Source organism: Macaca nemestrina, chromosome X (assembly GCF_043159975.1).
Source record: "Macaca nemestrina isolate mMacNem1 chromosome X, mMacNem.hap1, whole genome shotgun sequence".
Classification (NCBI taxonomy): domain Eukaryota; kingdom Metazoa; phylum Chordata; class Mammalia; order Primates; family Cercopithecidae; genus Macaca; species Macaca nemestrina.
The window spans coordinates 86,056,668-86,076,152 of record NC_092145.1 but is presented as its reverse complement, the minus strand read 5'-3'; the positions used below and the strand labels follow the sequence as shown (position 1 = coordinate 86,076,152).

At 48.8% G+C, this 19,485-nt stretch overlaps 1 protein-coding gene across 2 annotated transcripts in view; it reads left to right on the top strand.

Moving 5' to 3' along the window:
* The first annotated feature begins 928 nt into the window (after nucleotides 1-928).
* LOC105476684 (StAR related lipid transfer domain containing 8) overlaps nucleotides 929-19,485 on the top strand; it is a 78,266-nt gene continuing 59,709 nt past the window's right edge. Inside the window, exons 1-2 of one of the 2 annotated variants that reach the window (XM_011732829.3) lie at nucleotides 929-1,189; nucleotides 18,639-18,672. In XM_011732829.3, coding sequence (XP_011731131.2) covers nucleotides 1,145-1,189; nucleotides 18,639-18,672 — 79 coding nt within the window. In that variant the 5' untranslated portion in view covers nucleotides 929-1,144. The remainder of the gene's footprint in view (nucleotides 1,190-18,638; nucleotides 18,673-19,485) is intronic. The other variant, XM_011732828.3, reaches the window with a different exon arrangement.

Genomic DNA, 19,485 nt, shown 5'->3' with positions numbered 1-19,485 from the left:
CTTTCCTCTAAAAGAACCGACTTGAGGGCATCCAGAGGGTTCAAGTTTAGATTCCAGGCTAAACTTCTAGGCTTAGAGGGTCCTGAGCATGGGACTGGATAAAGGAGGGAAGCCATCATCTCTTCAGAAGATGTTTAGAAAAGGGCATACACCCAGTCTATCTGAGCTGGGAGAGAGCTGTTATGTCCTGAGGCAAGGGGATGGATGAAATGGCATTTTAGGGCTCCGATTCTCTTTGGGGCAAGACCTGACTTCCTATGGACTCCCAGGAGCAGCAGGGGAGTTCTGACAAGAACTGTGGTTGTCCAGAGTGAAGTTTCTTTGAGACTTGCCCTGTACCTAACCCCGAACAGATTTGAGACTTAGAGACCTCTAACCAGGCATCTCATTGTACAGCTGGGAAAACTGAGACCCAGGAGGAAGGGGCCTCTCCGAGATACCGCAGTGAGTCAAGAGTCCTCACTTTAGAGGGCTGGAGAATGATCCACTGAGGCAGGGCCAGGGCTCCTGTCTGAGAGGGGCTCCTGAGGCTGCAAGCTTTTCCCCTTCCGTGGACTGCATTCACACCTTGTTCGGTCCTGCTGGGGTCGGGGCTCTCCTTCCTTGCCCCCTTTCCTTGGCATTCTTTCCACAGGCCCTGTGTGGTCTGGGCTCTACCGAGAGGTCCCCAAGGAGAGCTGGCGCGTTAGTCAGCCAAGAAGCAAGCAGGCAGGCAATGCCAGCATGCAGGTGGCGTGGCTGGCAGGGGAGCCGGCAGGAGGGCCGGACACCCGGAGCCGGGGAACTGTAATGTTCAGGGAATTTCAGTTGGCATTGCTGTCCCGTTCCAGCCAACTGGCTAACGGTGCCGAGTTTGAATCAGTGACCCGCCTCCTGGTCCCTCCTCCTTAGCCAGCCTCTCTCCCTCCCTCCCTTTTTCCCTCCCTCAGTGGCCCTCCAGGAGGCGGGAGGCGCCCGCTGTCAAGGCAGCTGAGCCCCGGCAACCGCTGCTCTCCGCTTCTCCCCTCGCGGGGCCGCCTCATGGAGCGCTGGGCCCGGGCTGGCTCTCGCTGAGTCCCGGGCCTCTTTTAGCCTCATCCCCAGAGTGGGAGGGGACCGTGCCCGGCACAGCCCTGCCGGCCCTAGCAGCTCCCCACACGCCACCATGCCTCTGCTGGACGTTTTCTGGTCTTGCTTCAGGAAGGTGAAGGTAAGTGACTGCCCAGCCCCAGCCCATCCCGCTGCTCAGGGGGGAAGGAGGCAGATGCGGACCATTGCGCGCCAGCTGGGAAAACGGACCAGATGGGCTTCTGAGACTACCTGAGGCTCTCAGAGTTAAAAGGGATTGGGTTCAAGTCTCACCTTTGTTACTTAACCAGTTCTGTGACCTTCTGTTGCATTCCCATAAAAACAAGTCGGCTAGTTGGTTCTTTTTCATAAAACTTGCCTCTGTTGCTTCCTGGATCTTGCCACAAAGGCAAGATGCTTAACCTCTCTGAACCTCAGTTTCCTCTCAGCTTTAGAATGAGGACCATAGTAACACCAACCTTATGGGGTAATGAGGTTGGTGTTATTGTTTACATAGTAAATGTATGCAAATCCAGGAGATAATGTGTGTAAGGTTCCTAGTAGGATGCCTGGTGAGGAGCATCCACACAAGCAATGGTATCTATTATTATTATTATTATTATTAATTTCTATCCACATATATCAAAGCACATACTCTGTGCTAGGCACCATTGGAGCTACACAAAGACAAAAAAGGGCTGGACACAGTGGCTTACGTCTATAATCCCAGCATTCTGGGAGGCCGAGGTGGGAGGATCACTTGAGGCCAGGGGTTCGAGAGCAGCTTAGGCAACATAGGGAGACTGCCATCTCCATTTTTTAAAAGAAAGCAAAGAAGGACATGGCTTTTGTCCTCAAAGAGAATATAAGAAAAGTGACAAATATTTACCAGGCACCTACTATATGCCAGACATTGTGCTAAATAGTCAGTTTGTCAGTAAATATTTGTTGAGTGTCTACTATATCCTGGCCATGGGGGATACATGAGCACAGCCGAACTCACAAGGGTGTGTAAAGCATGATTCCACTTTCAAGAACCAAGAAACTAATATTTATTTAGTATCCACTATGTACCAGACCTAGGCACTTTTAATTCATTCATGTGGTGGTGATCTTCAGCACAACCCATTGCTTTCCTGCTTTTATAGATAGGGAAAGAACACTGTGAATAGTTAAGAAATATTTACAAGGTTGCTCAGATATGACTGGCAGAGCTGGGATCTGAGCTCCTAAGTCCATGCCTTTCTTGACACTGTGTGGTTTCCCACAGTACAACCCAGGAGGAAGACTTTCAAACGACTAGCCTGACTGACTGTAAGACAGGATGAAAGAATGCTGGGACCTTTGGGAAGGAAAGATCCATTCCACCGGGAGGGACTTGGAGAGATTTCACAGGAGGTCACATTTGGGCTGAGTCTGAGGCTTAAAGGAAGAGAAGAGTTTGTCAGTCCAAAAGTGGGGGAAGGGCATTCCAGGCATGCCTGGCAGAGGGAACTTCGTGAGCTAGAGTTTGGAGGCAGTCAAATGGTAGTGGGCTGGGGGAAGGGCTTCTTTCGTGATGTGGCTCAAATGTAGGGTTAGAGGGGATAGGAGCTTGAGAAGGGGAAGCAGGGACTACTTCCAAAAGGGTTTGGAATTGATCTGTGGATTCATGGTCCTCACCTAGTGGGGGTCCCGAATGAGATTTTTCAACCATCTGTGGTGGAATGAGAGAAAAGTAGGGATAATGTCGTGCAGTGTTCATAAAACTAAATTAATTCCACTCAAAGGACTATTCTTTATTTGGAGACTGTTGTGTCCTTCCTGTGGGGGTGGGGATTCAAATGATCTTTCTCCTACAAAATATGAGTGAGAAATTTTTAAAATGTCTGCCCTCAGCAAAATTACAAAGTTTGCAACATGCTGATTGTTTCCCTATTTATTTATTTAAGAACGTTTTCCTCATCCATGAAATCTGAAACTCTGGTGACTACTGTTTTGGGGAATAAGGGGCTGATTTCAGTACAATAGGGATATAATTAAGTGGACGGTTTTAGAAAAAGCACTCCAGCAGTAGTGGGCAGGGATGGTGCGGAAAGGCCCAAGCGGAGGTGCAGAGGCCAGGAAGGAGGCAGCTGCAGTGGAAATGAGGATGGGAGAGGAAGAAATGATGGAGAGCTGGATGGAACGAGAACGACGGGGGAAGGGAAAATTAAAGCGCCTTTGAGGTTTGATGCCTGAGAGGCACCTCTGTCCCCTACCCCGGTTGACTGTTCTAGGTGCTTGGCATGGATTTAAATCTCTTTGCACTCATTCCCCCAACTTCTCAGATACCCAGCAAACATGTCCTAACCCCTGTCAGCCTCTTAGAAACTGTTGGGCTAGGTTTAGGGCGGTGGCTCATGCCTATAATTCTAGAATTTTGGGAGGCCAATGAGAGAGGACTGATTGAGGCCAGGAGTTCCAGACCAGCCTGGACAATATAGTGAGACCCTTTATGAAAAATAAAAAAATTAGCTGGGCATGGTGATGCATGATGGACACCTGTAGTCCCAGTTACTTGGGAGACTGAATTGGGAGGATTGCTTGAGCCCAGGAGTTCAAGGCTGCAGTGTGCTATGATTGCACCACTACACTCCAGCTTGGACTACAGAGTGAGATCCTAACTCAGAAGGAGGAGGAGGAGGAGGAGGAGGAATAGTAATTATAGGTATGGTGTCACACCTGTAATCCCAGCACTTTGGGATGCTGAGGCAGGTGGATCACTTCAGTTCAGGAGTTCAAGACCAGCCTGGGCAACATAGTAAGACTCTGTCTCTAGAAAAAAAATTTAAAATTAGTCAGGCATGGTGATGCATGCCTGTTTTCTCAGCTACTTGTGGGCTGAGGCAGGAGGATAACTGCAGTGAGCCATGATCGCACCACTGCATTCCAGCCTGGCCATTAGACTGAGACTATGTCTCAAACAAAACAAAATAAAACTGGTGGGCTAGGACAGCCCCAAGAGAAGGTTGAGGATCTCTATCCCGGGTCCCAGACATTTGCACACATTCACTCATGTGCGTGTCCACAGAGGACATACACGTGCATTTGTGCACATTCAGCCCCACACACATATGCACAGGCACACCATTCAAGTGTGCGTACACACATACACACATAGAGACGAACACACATATACCGTGGCACAAGCAGGCAAATGCACATGTACACACAAACAGTGCACATTCCTAGCATGATGTAGACTCACACACATATGCATGCATGCATATACAGAGGTAGGCACACAGGCACATCAGATACATACCCTCCTATGCACAAGCTTGGGGGACACACAGAGACACAGCCAGGCACGTCTCCAAAAAGCCTGTAGACATACAAAAGCATGCACACGGCGTGAAGGCCCATGTGCATGCGCATGCATACACACAGGTCTGTGGTTGCGCATGTCCTTGGCAGATGTGAATCAACACACGGCTGGATCTCAGGGCTAAGAGGCAGCCTGCCAGATCCACACACACACTTGGACTGCGTGCTCCCTTTTCCAATGCTGCTGCTTCAAGGCCCCAGTCAGAAAGGCAGGCTCTCTGGGCTCGGGAGCTCAGTCAAGGGCACAGGCTGCTGTGAGCCACCTTCCCTCTCTGAGCCAGGCCCCCTGAATGTGGGAGACTGAGGGGTTTGAGGGGTGGGAAATGCCCAGGACAGATCCTGTCAGAGCTGAAAGGGCCCTCTCAGATCATCTTATTCAAACTTCTCATGGTCCTGATAGGGAAACCAAGCCCCTTGCCTCCCCCACCATATGGAGCCCCCCATCAGCTGAAGAGGTATGAGGAAGGGTGAAGCAGACAAACTTAGGTTTCAATTCCACCCCACACCCACAGGCACACATACTAGCTGTGTGCCTTTGAGCAAGTCTTCTCCGAGCCTCAATTTCCTTGTTTGCAGAATGACACTAATCAGTGCCTGCCTCATAGAAATGCCACGAACATTCGGTGGGTGGGTTGTGTCTTTTTTTTTTTTTTAAACTGAGTCTCGCTCTGTTGCCCAGGCTGGAGTGCAGTAGTGTGATGACTGCTCATTGCAACCTCCACCTCCCGGGTTCAAGCAATTCTCCCACCTCAGCCTCCCGAGTAGCTGGAATTACAGGCGCCCGCCATCACCTCCAGCTAATTTTTTTTTTTTTTTTTTTTTTGTATTTTTAGTAGAGACGGGGTTTCACCATGTCGGCCAGGCTGGTCTCAAGCTCCTAACCCTAAGTGATCAGCCCGCCTCGGCTTCCCACAGTGCTGGGATTATGGGCCTAAGTCACCACGCCCAGCAAAGTTGTGTCTTTAAAGTGCCTGACATGGAGTAGGTGGTCAATACACATGATTTGTTGGAAGCTGCTTCCGAAACTGTGTAGTGGAGGCATCACAGCAAAGAACGAGGGTTATTCCATATTTGAAAATTCCAGGGTTAGGGTCTCAGGTCTCGTCTGCTCCTTTGCCACAACTCGTCCTCAGCCCTTTACTTTGACTCTGCCTAGGTCTAGGAACAGAAGTGATCCATTTGGGAGATGAGGACTGACACCTCAGAAGCCAGGGATGGTGGGAAGGTGGCAAGAGGCCAGGTCAAGGCTCAGGATTGCTTTGAGCTGCTCTTGTGTTAGGGGCAGCCAAGGGACAAGACATTTAAGTGTGAGATGAATCCAGTATAAATAGTCCAATATGTGTCTTCTGTGTCTTTCCCTTGAGGCCACTCAGGGCCCAGAAGGTATCCATGGCCGCTTGGTACAACCAATCATGCATATGAGTCAGTTTCTCACCCGCTCCCCCCCAACACACACACACACCCCACACTCACACTCCACACACACACAGCACACACACCAAATACACACCATACACACACACCATACACATGCCACACACACCCCACACACCACATCCCACACACACACCCCACACACCACACATACACCACACACACACACCCCACACACCACACACACACCACACACACACCACACACACCACACACACGCCACACACACACACCCCCCACAACCCACACACACAGCACACACACCAAACACACACCACACACACACCATACACACCACACACACACACCCCACACACCACACACACACCACACACCACACACACACCACACACACACACCATACACACACCCCACACACCACACACACCCCACACACACCCCACACACCACACACACCCCACACACCACACACACACCACACACACATCACACACACCCCACACTCCACACACACAGCACACACACCAAACACACACCACACACACACCATACTCACCACACCCCCCACACACACCCCACACACCACACACATACCACACACACACACCCCCACACTCCACACACAGCACACACACCAAACACACACCACGCACACACACACCATACACACACACCTCACACACCACACACACCCCACACACCACACATGCCCCACACACACATCACACACCACACACACATCACACACACACACACCACACACACACACCACACAGACACACCACACACACACACCACACCACCCACACACACCCCATACATCACACACACACCACACACACACACGCCACACACCACACACACCCCACACACACATCACACACCCCACACACACACCCCACACACACACCCCACACACACACCACACACACACACCACACACACACACCCCACACACACCACACACACCACACACACACCACACACACACACCCCACACACCACACACACCAAACACACACACCACACACACACACCACACACACACACCCCACACACCACACACCCCCCCCACACACACACACCACACACACACCACACACACACACCACACCACCCACACACACACCCCATACATCACACACACACCACACACACACACGCCACACACCACACACACCCCACACACACATCACACACCACACACACACACACCACACACACCCCACACACACACACCCCACACACCACACACACCCCACACACACATCACACACCACACACACATCACACACACACCACCCACACACACCCCATACATCACACACACACCACACACACACATGCCACACACCACACACACCACACAAACACCGCACACACACACACCACACCACACACACACACACCCCACATACCCCACACACACACCACACACCACACACGCACCACACACACACCCCACACCACACACAAACACCCCACACCACACACACACCACACACACACACCGCACACCACACACACACCACACACACCACAAACACACACCACACACACACACCACACCACACACACACCACAAACACACACCACACACACCACAAACACACACCACACACACACACACACACACCACACCACACACACACCACACACACACCACAAACACACACACACACCACAAACACACACCACACACACACACACCACACACACACCACACACACACCACACACACACACCACACCACACACACACCACACACACACCACACCACACACACACCACACACACACACCACACCACACACACACCACACACACACCACAAACACACACCACACACACACACCACACACCACACACACACCACACACACACACACACCACACCACACACACACCACACACACACCACACCCACACACCACACCACACACACACACCACACACACCACACACACACACCACACCACACACACACACCACACACACCACACACACACACCACACACACACACCATACACACCACACACACACACACACAGCACACACACACCACATACATACAGAACCATTTCTTTGATATGTCCTTTGCCCCCTTCCAGCACTTAGCATGGTGTTATGCACATAAGGGGTGCCAGGAACACAAATCCTCCCTCATGTTACTTGGCTTCAGGTGGGCATATCAGGTCCTAGAGGGCACTGACTTGGGAGGTGGGAAATCTACCTGGAGCGCCATCTCAACCACGACCTCTGGATGACCTTGAGAGGGTCAATTCTCTCTCCTGTCCCTCAGTTCCCTCCTCTTATAACATAGGTAGATAATCACACAATATCAGAGATGAAAAGGCCCTTGGAGGTCATCTATTCCTCCTTCTGTGTTCCTCTCTCCAAACTACCAGTGAGGAAACTGAGGCCCAGAGAGGGAGAAATATGGCCAAGGTCTCAGAGGGCGTCAGGACACAGCAGGATTCCAATGTGGTCTGTGTAATATACCATAATCTCCCTACTCATTCTGTGACAAAATCCAAACACAACTTGTCTCTGGTAAAATCTAAAAGCAGTAGTAGGGGGGATGTCTCTACACATGCCACACACACGCATGCAAACACATATGTGTTAACAACCCTGCCGCACCTACCCATAAAGCTTCTATGGGAGTTAAAGCAAATCATGGACAGACAGTCGTGTGGACTGGGAAGGCTCATAGAGGTGAACCTCCCAGTCGTGGGCCAACGTGGTACCCCATGCTTTTCCCTAGGCACCATACTTACATACTTAGGTCTCACACATGAGTGTGTATGTGCACAAGGGCTTTCCTGAGCTCGCCCAGGCACACATTCTCAAGCACCATCTCCTGTGAATGCTTTCGTCCAAGTATGCATGAGACTTCCATGTGGCTGCTCTTATACCTGGCTTCCCAGGCACCTGTTCATATGAGTGTGAGCTTTCACGACCCCCTGTGCAGGCTCACATTCATGTACACACACACACACACTTGCAAGTGAGGTGAGCATGCATCCTCCTTATGTGTGCTTGCCCACATCCCAGCCCCTCTCTGCCCCTAGGCCAGCTCTCAGCTTCCCAATCTGCCTAGGAGCAGCCTGGCAGGATATGGGGTGAACGTGTGACGATGATAGGGTGATTCAGCAATTTCACTCCCAGCCTCCAGGATGTCTCTCCTTTTTCATTCCTTTGCCCTTGTCATCCCAAGCAAATCCAATTTGCCACATGCAGTGTATATTTGTTGTGGAAGGGGCAGGGGGAGTATAGAGAATTTAGGGGTGCACATGAATGTATACAAACTCCTGGGGCTGGAAAAGGGACCTCAGAGACTCCTCGATGCCATCACTACAGAGTTGCCTCTATCACATCTTACCAAAAGAATGGCCAGACACTTGCACACCTCCAGTGATGTGGAGCTCACCACTTCCTCAGGTAGTCTCTTTTATCTCAGGACACTGTTGCAGATCCCTTCATCAGTCTGATGTATGTGCGTGTGTGTGTGTGTGTGTGTGTGTCTGTGAATGGAAGTAGTAATGTACATGGGTACATATGAGACAGTATGTACAGCCAGCCATGTCTTAACTACTTGTTCCAAAGAAATAAATTATGACATAAGACTCTCAGGTCATGGAAAAACCACTTAGAGGGGGAAAGGCAAGGGCCTATACTGCACAGAAGGAAGGTTCACTCGGAGGACCCTCTTGGCAGAGTTCCACAGCCCACTCAAATAACGTGTCAGTTGGGTGATAGGTATTGGCCCCGTATACGTGCGAAAAATTCAGACTGTGGATTGTCCCTGACGTGGGTAACTGTAAGATGCCTAGATACTGGACATATGCTGTGTATCTTTGAGGCACAGGCCCATGGACTAGAGCAAAATAATAGGTTGTGGTAAGGTTATTGGCATAGATGGAGCTCAAGAGATTTGTGAGGTGGTTTCTGGGTGATCTAGGAAGCTTTCTGGGAGCAGTTTTTGGGACCAGAGTAGAAGGCAACTTAGTGTTGCCAAAGGAGTACTGGACACAGAGTGAGACTGACCTGGATATTACGTCCACCTCTGCCACATCTAGGCTGAGTGCTCCTGGGCATGTCACCTCTCCTCAGTGGATAAGACTTAATGGAGTTGCCAGCGAGATGATGTCTATAAAAGCCTGTTACAAGGTAGATGCTCCATTGAATCTGAATCTGAAGGAATGACCTTTGGAAGAAAAGGGCAAAGAGTGTTTTCAAGGCAGAATGAGGTTGGAGACATGTGAGGGAAGAGTCACAGATCCAAGGGACTTGTCCTCAGTGGAGGTGTTGGGAGTGAATGGAAATGGGAGGAGAGGGAAGAACAAGAGACTTTGAAATTTGTGTGTGGGACTTTGAACTTTGTGTTCTTGATGCAGTGAAAAGACCAAAACATCTACATGGAGTCAAGCCCTTCACCTATCTGAGCCATGACTTGCTAGCTGTGTTGACCATGAGAAAGTTACTTCACCTTTCTGAGCCTTAGTTTCTTGCTCCCTAAAATGTAGATAATAGTAGTACCAACCTTACAGGGTTATTCGGAGGCTTAAATCAGTTAATATGTATAAAGCTCTTAGAAAAGGGGCACATAGTAAGCATTGACCATTTTTATTATTTGTACACTGGGAAGAATGATAACTCCTACCTTATAGGGCTATAGTAAGGATCAAATGAGATAATGATCCCAAAGCCTGTTGAAATGTTTATTTGTTGTTATCTTGGACAAAATGTGAGGGGGTTTCCTTAGGCTGAGAATAACCTTAAGTAATTCATTCCTTCACTAGTTCAACCAAGCAATATTTATTCAGGGCCTACTATGTGCCAGACACTGTGTTAGATCTTAAGGAGATAGGTAATGGTGAGCAAAACTGCTGTAGGTCTTCATCTCATGCAGCTTACTGTCTAGTGGATATGAGTTTTTCACACTCAACCCCCAAGTGCCCTGTTGGTGGGCATGATTGATTTAGTACAGAAAATTTCAGTATATGAAACTGTTCAATGCGTTAACAGTTCTAGTTAATCTAGTACCTGTGATTGGAGATGCCACCTAATCCTTAAGGCAAAGGGATAGCCATGCTGAAGTCTGAGTAACTCCTGTAACAGCAAAGTCTGGAACGATCTTAGGCTCAGCCTGGGAATGGGGATGGGGACCCGCTGCCAAATTTGCCTGATCCGAAGCTCCTAACCCTTGCCCCATCATCACAACTGGTGTGTTTTCCTCGAGTCATGTGAGATTGGATAATATTTGTTCTTGGGAGTGGGAGAAATAGGGGCGAGCATTGGGAAGGTGAGATGGGAGCAGGAGGCAAGGCTTCAACTCTGACTTAAGTCTCTTTGGATACAGATTCTTACCTTGCTTTTAGTTTCTTTGATGCCAAAAGGCGTACAAGTGGGAGATCCCGGCGGGGTGGAGGATATACCTCCTATGGCTATGGTGGAGGTTGGGGGAAGCAAAAAGGAGTGGAAGGGGCTGCAGATTGGCAATACCAGACTTCTCTTTCATCCCCAAAGACTAGAGGAAGTTAGAACTAATACTAGCTAATATTTGCACTTGATCGTAGCCAAGAGGTCGGGAAGCGATACTAGCTAATATTTGTAGAGCACATACTATGTGGTGTACACTGTTCCAAACCCTCCGCATATATTAACTCATTTCACCATCACAATAATCCTGCAAGGCAAGCTATCATTTTCATCATCCTCATTTTACTGAAACACAGAAAGGTTTAGAAATTTATCCAAGATTACACAGCTATTAAGTGGTGAATTGGGGATTTTTAACCCAGGTAATCTAGTTCCAAAGTCCACTATGTTCATGTAATCTGTGCTGCGTTCCTCCACTTGTAAAATGAGGAGGCTGGATTGGTTTATCTCTGAGAGTCTTTCCAGCTCTGACAGTCTCATTATATTTCACATATACTTCTATGAACTTCCAGGCCAAATGAAAAAAAAAAAATTCTGCTCCCAAATGTCAGTGATTTCCACTAAAGTCCCTCAGGAGAAAAGCGGGGAGCCCAGGCTCAGGGAAAAGAGCCGACACTGGAGCTTGGTCTTCCCAGCAGCCTCCAGGGCCTGAGAACAGCTGGGGGCCTGGGAAGCTCTGGGAGCCAGGGCCTGGCCTGCATTTCCAAGTCACTGGTAACAATAACAAGGAGCAGCAGCTCAGGCAGCCTCTGCTGGGATTTGGGGTCAGAGGTTTCACAGTGGGTGGGGAACAGAGCTCCTCAACTCCATGCCTCTGGGCAACCCTTGAGCTGTTGCTGCTGCTGCTGCTGTCAGGGCCCTTAGAGTCCAGGTCAATCAGTAGTTCCAAGGCTGAGGCTGCCAAGGGGCAGAGGAAAGGAAGTCCTGCACTTGGGGAACGGGAGTTGAGGCCCTGGATATGGATGAGGCTGACTTTCCCTGGCCCTTTCTTCTACCTTGGGTTGGGTGCCTTCTGGGAGCTGGAGAGAAGAATGTAGTACGATGATATAATGTTGTAGATGGAAATAGGACACTGATCTAGCAGCCCAGGTTCTGCCTCTTCTTCTCTTCTCTAAGCCTCAGTTTCCTTACCTACAACATGGGGAGAATATTCCCCATTTCATAATTGATTGTGATGATGACCTATGTGAAAAGGCCTGCCACACAGTGGGTGCTCAGTAAATATGAGTTGAATGTAAAAATAGTTGATTGATTGCTCTAAGTGACGCTGGGCCCATAGGTTGGACCCTGTTTGTTCATCTATAAAATGAGGAAAAATTTTTACCTGCCATTCCCTTCATTCCCTGGCTGAGGAGAGCCTAGAATTGGGGACATCCTGTGGAAGTGAAAGGACAGTAGAAAACACAGATGCGACTACCCTGAGGTTGAGGAAGTGGGTTGTTTAGGCAATTTCCTCATTCCTCCTATCCCGGCCCCTGCTCCCATCCCTGGTCAGACTAGTTCAGACTCTGGAAAAGAAGCTCCATCCCACACTGGAATCCCCATGTCTCTCTCCTCCAGCCGCTTCCTACACTCACCCTATAGGGCGCCTCTCCCGGAAAGACTCCCAAGTTCTGGGCAGGAAGGAGGGTCCCTGTTGGCTGGTGGGAAAGTCAAGTCTTTGGGATATTACATTCCTGAGATTATCTAGAGAACCCCTGGGGGTTGCAGCTGCTGCTGACTCTCCTCCCTGGCCCTACTCTTGGCCTCTGTGGACGTGTGGACAGTAGGGCCCAAGGCAGGAGAAAGATTGGAGGAAAGGCTCAAAGGCAAAGAGTCAGGCCTGGAGCAGCCCTGCAGGCCAGGTGAGGAGTCAGGATGGGGCAGCAGGAAAGGATGTCCTGGCAGCACTGGCAGGAAGGAATTAAGAGGAAAAGCATCCAAGGCAGTAGGAATTTTTGCCAAGGGGTGACTTATAAAACCATCAGCATTCCTGAGGCTATAGGTTGGGGGCCCTTTTTGGGGGTGGATGAGTAGGTATTAAATCACAGTCGTCTTGGGGGGTAGAGATGGAAAATCAGGCTTTCTGAGAGGCCTTCTGTGAGGCCCACATACTCCAAGCCAGTGTGGGACAGCTTGCACCCTCGGAGGGAGACAGACGGGAGACAGGCGCTCTGGGGGTTCCTCAGGAGGCTGTCCCAGACTCTGAGTTCTATAAAAGCCTTTTAGAATTTATTCCTTCCATTGCTCTTTCCCAACTGGGAATGTTCCTCATTCTCTTCTTTGTGATGGCAGACTAAGAATCGTCAGGCACCCCCCTCTCATTAGGTAACAAGTCTGAAGCCCAGCAAAGAATTGGTCAAATGTACAGGGTCAAGCCCAGAATACCTGTGTCAGTCAGTCCTTCTTGAAACCAGCTCTCCTCTGCCCTTTTCGGGGACAAGATTGGCATCCTTCAGGGCTGTAGCACTCCATCCCCAGCAGACCTCACATCCCGAACATGAGCACATGTCTCCAGGTCATTGACATGGGGTTTAAAAGTGGCACCATGACACCAGTACTCCCACTTAGGACCTGGAGGTAGGCTCAATTGAGCTTCAACCCACATACCATCCTCCATCTCTACTCAGCTGTCTCTGAACTGTGAGCTGCTCTAAGAAACCAGCCTGGGTCTAATCGACCCCTGTGTCTTGTCACAGTCTGGCTCAACACAGCCCCTATTCTAGGCCTAGCCTACAGAAAGTTTGCCAAGTGCATAGAACACACATGAACTCTCATGCACGTACAAGTGGCCAAAGCCACTGTACCCACCTTCCAGCTGAGAGACCCCCAAGAGAGAGGAGTCAGCTCCAGAGTGCTCAGGAGAGCCTGCTTTCCACAGTGGCCATGGTCTGTGCTGGCAAAACTCAGGATAGGCCTGGGGGTGGTGAGAGCCCACTATGGAAGAAGGGAGGGCCAGGCTGTGAATAGGGCTCTGTGTAGCCAGGCTGAGAAGGCTGGGGGAGGCTGGAATGTGAAGAACGTGCTCTCATGACTGTGGCCCTAGGCCTGAGTCTATGGCACAGGGCTGGCTAGGAGTGACGGGTGGGGGTGTTGGAGGTGGTTAGGGAAGGAAGGGAGAGGTGGAGCAGAGAAACCAGGCAAGACAAGGACAAAAAGTCTCTCCAGACACACCTCAGATACCAGGGCAAGGGCTGGTCCTAGAGCCTGGAGGCTGAGCGAAAAGGATGCTGGGAAGAGTGAGCTCCATCCCAGCCACTTGTGGCTGAGGATGGCCCAGTTCTGGACAAAGTTTGTCCATAGCCTTTGCAGCTTGTCTCCAAACTACCCCTCTCAGACCTCCCTACTTCTCATCCAGCAACCATCTTTCTGTTTTTATTCTCCTTTTGGCTCTGGTTTTCTCCTTTGCACTCTTCCAATGTGTTTCCCTTTTCTCTGAAAAAACTCATGATCTGCCTTTTTTTTTTTTTTCTTTTTTTTAGCCGGCAACTGTATCTCCCACTAGACTGAGAGCTCCTCCAGGGCAGGAATCACATCTGCTTTTGTTCATGTTTGCATCTGCAGGTCTACCCCAGTGCCTAGTGGACTGCTCAGAGCAGATGCTCCACAGACCTTTTTGAATCCAACAGATCTAAGAGAAAATTCATTACAACAGAAAGATTCCCCCCGTATACCCACCAAATCACTTTTTCCTCTGTTCCTGACCTCAGTTAATAGCATCACCATCCACCCAGTTGCCAGGCCAGAAACATTGGGGTCATCCTTGACTCCTCTCTTATCCTCCCACATCCTTTCATTTACTTTGGTTCTACCATGTAAATTGTCCATATATTGGTCCCCTTCTTCCTATCCTAAAGACCACTGCCCCACCCAGAACCTTACCATTAACTCTCGTCTCCCTTTCTTTTCCTTTCTTTCTTTCTTTTTTCTTTTTTTTTTCTTTTTTAGACGGAGTTTCACTCTTGTTGCCCAGGCTGGAGTGCCATGGCGCAATCTCAGCTCATTGTAACCTCTGCCTCCCAGGTTCAAGTGATTCTCCTGCCTCAGCCTCCTGAGTAGCTGGGATTACAGGCATGTGCCACCACACCTGGCTAATTTTTTGTATCTTTAGTAGAGACAGGGTTTTTCTATGTTGGTCAGGCTGGTCTCGAACTCCTGACCTCAGGTGATCTGCCTGTCTTGACATAAGTGCTGGGATTACAGACGTGAGCCACCGTGCCAGGTGTCTGGTCTCCCTTTCTCTGGTTTTGCCTGAGCCCCACATTCCCAATCCATCTTTCACTCAACAGTTAGAGTAACATTCTGAAACATAAATCTGACTACATTACCTCTCTGTTTAGGCCCCCTCAATGGCTCCCCATTGGGCTCTAGATAAAGTCCCAAGTTCTTAAGATGACCTACAAGGCCCTTCACGATCTGGCCCCTAAACTGCTGCTTCAGATTCATTTCCCACTCTCTGTCTGGCACTCTGCTCTCCAGCTAGACCAAGGTCCTAAATGTGACAGTTCCGGGAAATTAGGAGATAAACTGATGGGTAGGACAAACCACAGGCTTTGATACCTCCTCATCCTTTTCTAGTCTCCCCCTTCTACCTGCCAGGCTCTTTGCCCCCTTGTCTTCTTGATGAACAACTGCTTAGCTTTCAAGACCTGTTCTAAACGCTACTTCCTTCATGAGGATCCTTATGACAATGTGCCCCCACTCCCAGCAACAACTTACTCCCTCTGCTCAGTTCCATAAAGCTTTATACTTTCCAATAGCACTCACATTGAATTGTGATGATTTGTGCATGTAATCGACTTCCCCTCTGAGCTGTGATTTCCTCAAGGGCAGGGAATATGTCTGATCTATATGAATCCCTGAGTACCTAGCACAGGGCTTACGCCTGAGGAGGTACCTAGTGAATGAGTGAATAAATAAATGAATATATGAATGAATGACCCACTAGATGAGAAGATTGTCACCACTAATCCTGGTCTTCTTCTAGAGTGGCTGTCTTTGTAACTGTTGGATTTTTGGCTTCTGGGTTCAGAAACTCCAAATCAGAGGGATATGTTCTACAACAAGGAAACAAAAAGGGCCTTCACTTTGTAGCAGAACTCTTTGATGCAAAAGTTCATAAGCTATCTTCCCCTGTAAGTCTTTCAGCTACCAAAATAGCATCAAGATTAAGGTCAAAAGCAGAGTGGGACTCATGGGCCTGATCCAATCCAGGTTATTCTGGACCTCAGAGAGAAAAAAATAGAATGCCATAAAATTGGGAGCCCTATTGACCTCAAGCATAGACTGTTGGTTCTGACACTTACCTTGACCTTGAGCAAATCATTTCACTTCTAGGCCCCATTTGCCTTATGTGTCTCATGAGGATAATAAAATCTACCATGCAGGATGGTTGTAATGGCCAAAGTAGGTCACTAATTTGTAACCTATAAATCCCTAAATTTAAGGCCTAGTTATTTCCTGAACTATCTGTAATTCTGCTACAACTATGATGGGTTGGGCTGGTAGGGTGGAGAAGTAGGAGATTTAATATGACTAGAGCATAGAGTACAGTCTGTCCCACCCATCAGTTCATCTCTTAATTTCCAAGAACTGTCACATTTAAGACCTCACAGGGGCCTGCTTTGTCCTTCTCTTCTACCCTCTCATCCTTTCTCATTTTTCTTTCCTCCCCCTTTGTCCACCACTAAGAATTATATTGACTTGCTTAATCATAGTTCCACTTTGTAGCTTTGTAGCAAACTTTCATATCTGTCGCTATTGGTCTTTCTCCTCTAGTCACGCCGATCTCATTCTAGAACTTTTTGTCTCCTTCACACTGACATCCCTCGAGGGTCTTGCCAGTGAACACTTGGGAGGACATCCCCCATCCCTCCTCTCTCCTGTGGCCCATTGTGGGCTACAAGGGTGGATCAGACCTTTAGTCATTTTAGGGTAATCTAAGGCTGAGACAAATCTTTTAGGATTAGGAAGCATTGTGGTCAAGTGTCTGCAGCTGGTATGGCAGTCATTGTGCAGAGGGTAAGAGATAGACACATACTATGGCAACTATTTTCCTGGTAACCACTTGGTTGGTTTAGAGGCTGGCTGTGTAAAAGGAGAACAGGCAAGAAGACCCTTCTACCTCTAAGAGGTACCCTTCTTTCCTTCCTTCTTTCTTTTCTCTCCTCCTTAACTATTGAATGAATGTCTCTACAACTACCATTTTAGCCCAAGCCACTGACATTGTTTGCCTCAACTGCTGCAAAAGCCTCCTAACAGATTTCCCCACTTCCACCCAGGCTCTACAGTCCACTTCCTACCCAACAGCCAGAGTGACCTTTTGAAGGTAGAAATCAGATCTTGCCATTCTCCTGCTCTATATCCCCCAATGGCTGCCTATTATAATTTGAATCAAAGTCCAAATCCTTGCCCAGGCCTTCAAAGCCTCTCATAATTTGGCCTTCGTTTCTCTCTTCACCATCTTCCTGAAATGCTCTTCACCTAGCTCTTCACACTGCTGATAACTTCTTGCCCTCTGGGTCTCTGCTCAAAGTTGAGCTCCTTAGAGAGACCCGTCTGGTCACCTCTGTATTCCCCCTACTCAATCACTCTCTACCTCATCCTGTCTTTAAAAGTTTCTCCTTCTTGGTTCTTAGTGATGCCTGAAATTTCTTATTTCTTTGTTTACTTATTTATTGTTTGTCTCTTCCTACTAAGAGTTCAGCCGCATGAGGATCTCATCTGCCTAGATAACTGCTATATCCTTAGCATCTAGCATAGTGCGCCAAAGGGCATTGGTACTGTATAAATATTTGTTGAATGCATGAATTTAGAGTGCTTAATCTTTTTAAAAAGTGTCTTTATGTATGTTAATTTGTCACAAAGCCTGTGAAGGGGGATTATTGCTCTCCTAGTCTTATAAATGCAGACACTGAGGCTAAAGAGGTTACGAGTGATGTTCAATGTCACATAATCAGTAAGCAGGGGAAGGTGGCCCTGAACTTGGGCTCTCCAATTCTAAATACTGCCCTTGCCACCAACACACCCTGCTTCTAGCTTTGTTGATGCTATACCAAGGATGGTATGTGCCAAGCAAAAGTTAACTCATTCTTTGATAATCTTTCTTATCAGGCCTTGGAACAGTACTGTGAGCTGTGGCAGAGTGTCTCCAATCCCCTGACCTGGGGGCCTTCTCCATTCAGGGAGAGTGAAGTGAACCGGCGGGATCAGCAGTGGGGTAGCAGAAAGTACAGTTGTATGGAGTAGGCATCCAGGAGTCTGTGTCTGGGCTCCACTTTGTTCCTTACTTCATTTTCCTTTTCTTTGGACCTCCATGTGTCTTTCCATTAAATGGGTGGATCGAGCTTGCTAACTTTAAGATCCCTTTCAGTTCGGATATTGCATCTCAGCAATGCCTTAACCTCTTCTCTGTTTCTTTTGCAGTGTTTCCCATTGCTGCAGGTGAAGAAGAATGCTGGTAAGTACACGAGGGGGGCATCACAAGTGGCATACAAAGAGACTGAGCTTCTCAGTAGTCCTCATGGGGCAGCCGATCAGGTCCCTGGGCAGCAGAGCCAACAGCTGAGATGCAAAAGCCGGAGACATCCTCTCTGTCTCCCTCCACTGGGCATTTACTGTCTTCCTCGGGCCCTGCTTTTTGGCTCATGTGCAGAGTCTCTTTATTTCTCAGCTGGAGGTTTTGCTCTTGTCAGAGAGCCAGGGGAGGACTTCCCTCCAGAGCTTTCAGCAAGTGGCAGCCACCCATATACTTCTCTTGTTCTCAAATGCCTTATTTCCACTGGGAAATGTATTAGGGGTGGGAGATGCCTCAGAAGAGAAAACAGGTAAGTGGAGGGTAAAGGAAGGAGACTTGGCATTTGGGGTTCAGTGTCTGTTATACTCCCAGCACTTGCTTTATCTAGAAGGCTTCCAACAGGAGGTAGGCTTTGGAGTTCATTAGACTGAGGGGATACATGTAACTTTTTCCTTTTGCTCTCTCACAAGTTTCTTTGAGCCCAACTTCCTATCTGCCTGGTGCCTCTGGTGTCCTACTTGGGTGTGGATAAGTGAACGGCATACTGGGAGCAACTACCTTCCATTGAGAAGGACACAGTTTTCTAGAGAGGGATAACAGCTTTGTGGAGGAAGAGAAAGAAGGCTACTGGCCAGGGAAGAGTTTGGTGCTGGAGCCTGAACTCCTGTATCAGCTGGGCTTTGCTGAGGTCATCAAGGCCATCCTCCTGGCTCTAGCCTGACTTCAGTCATTCCCATTGGCTCCAATTTTTCATCA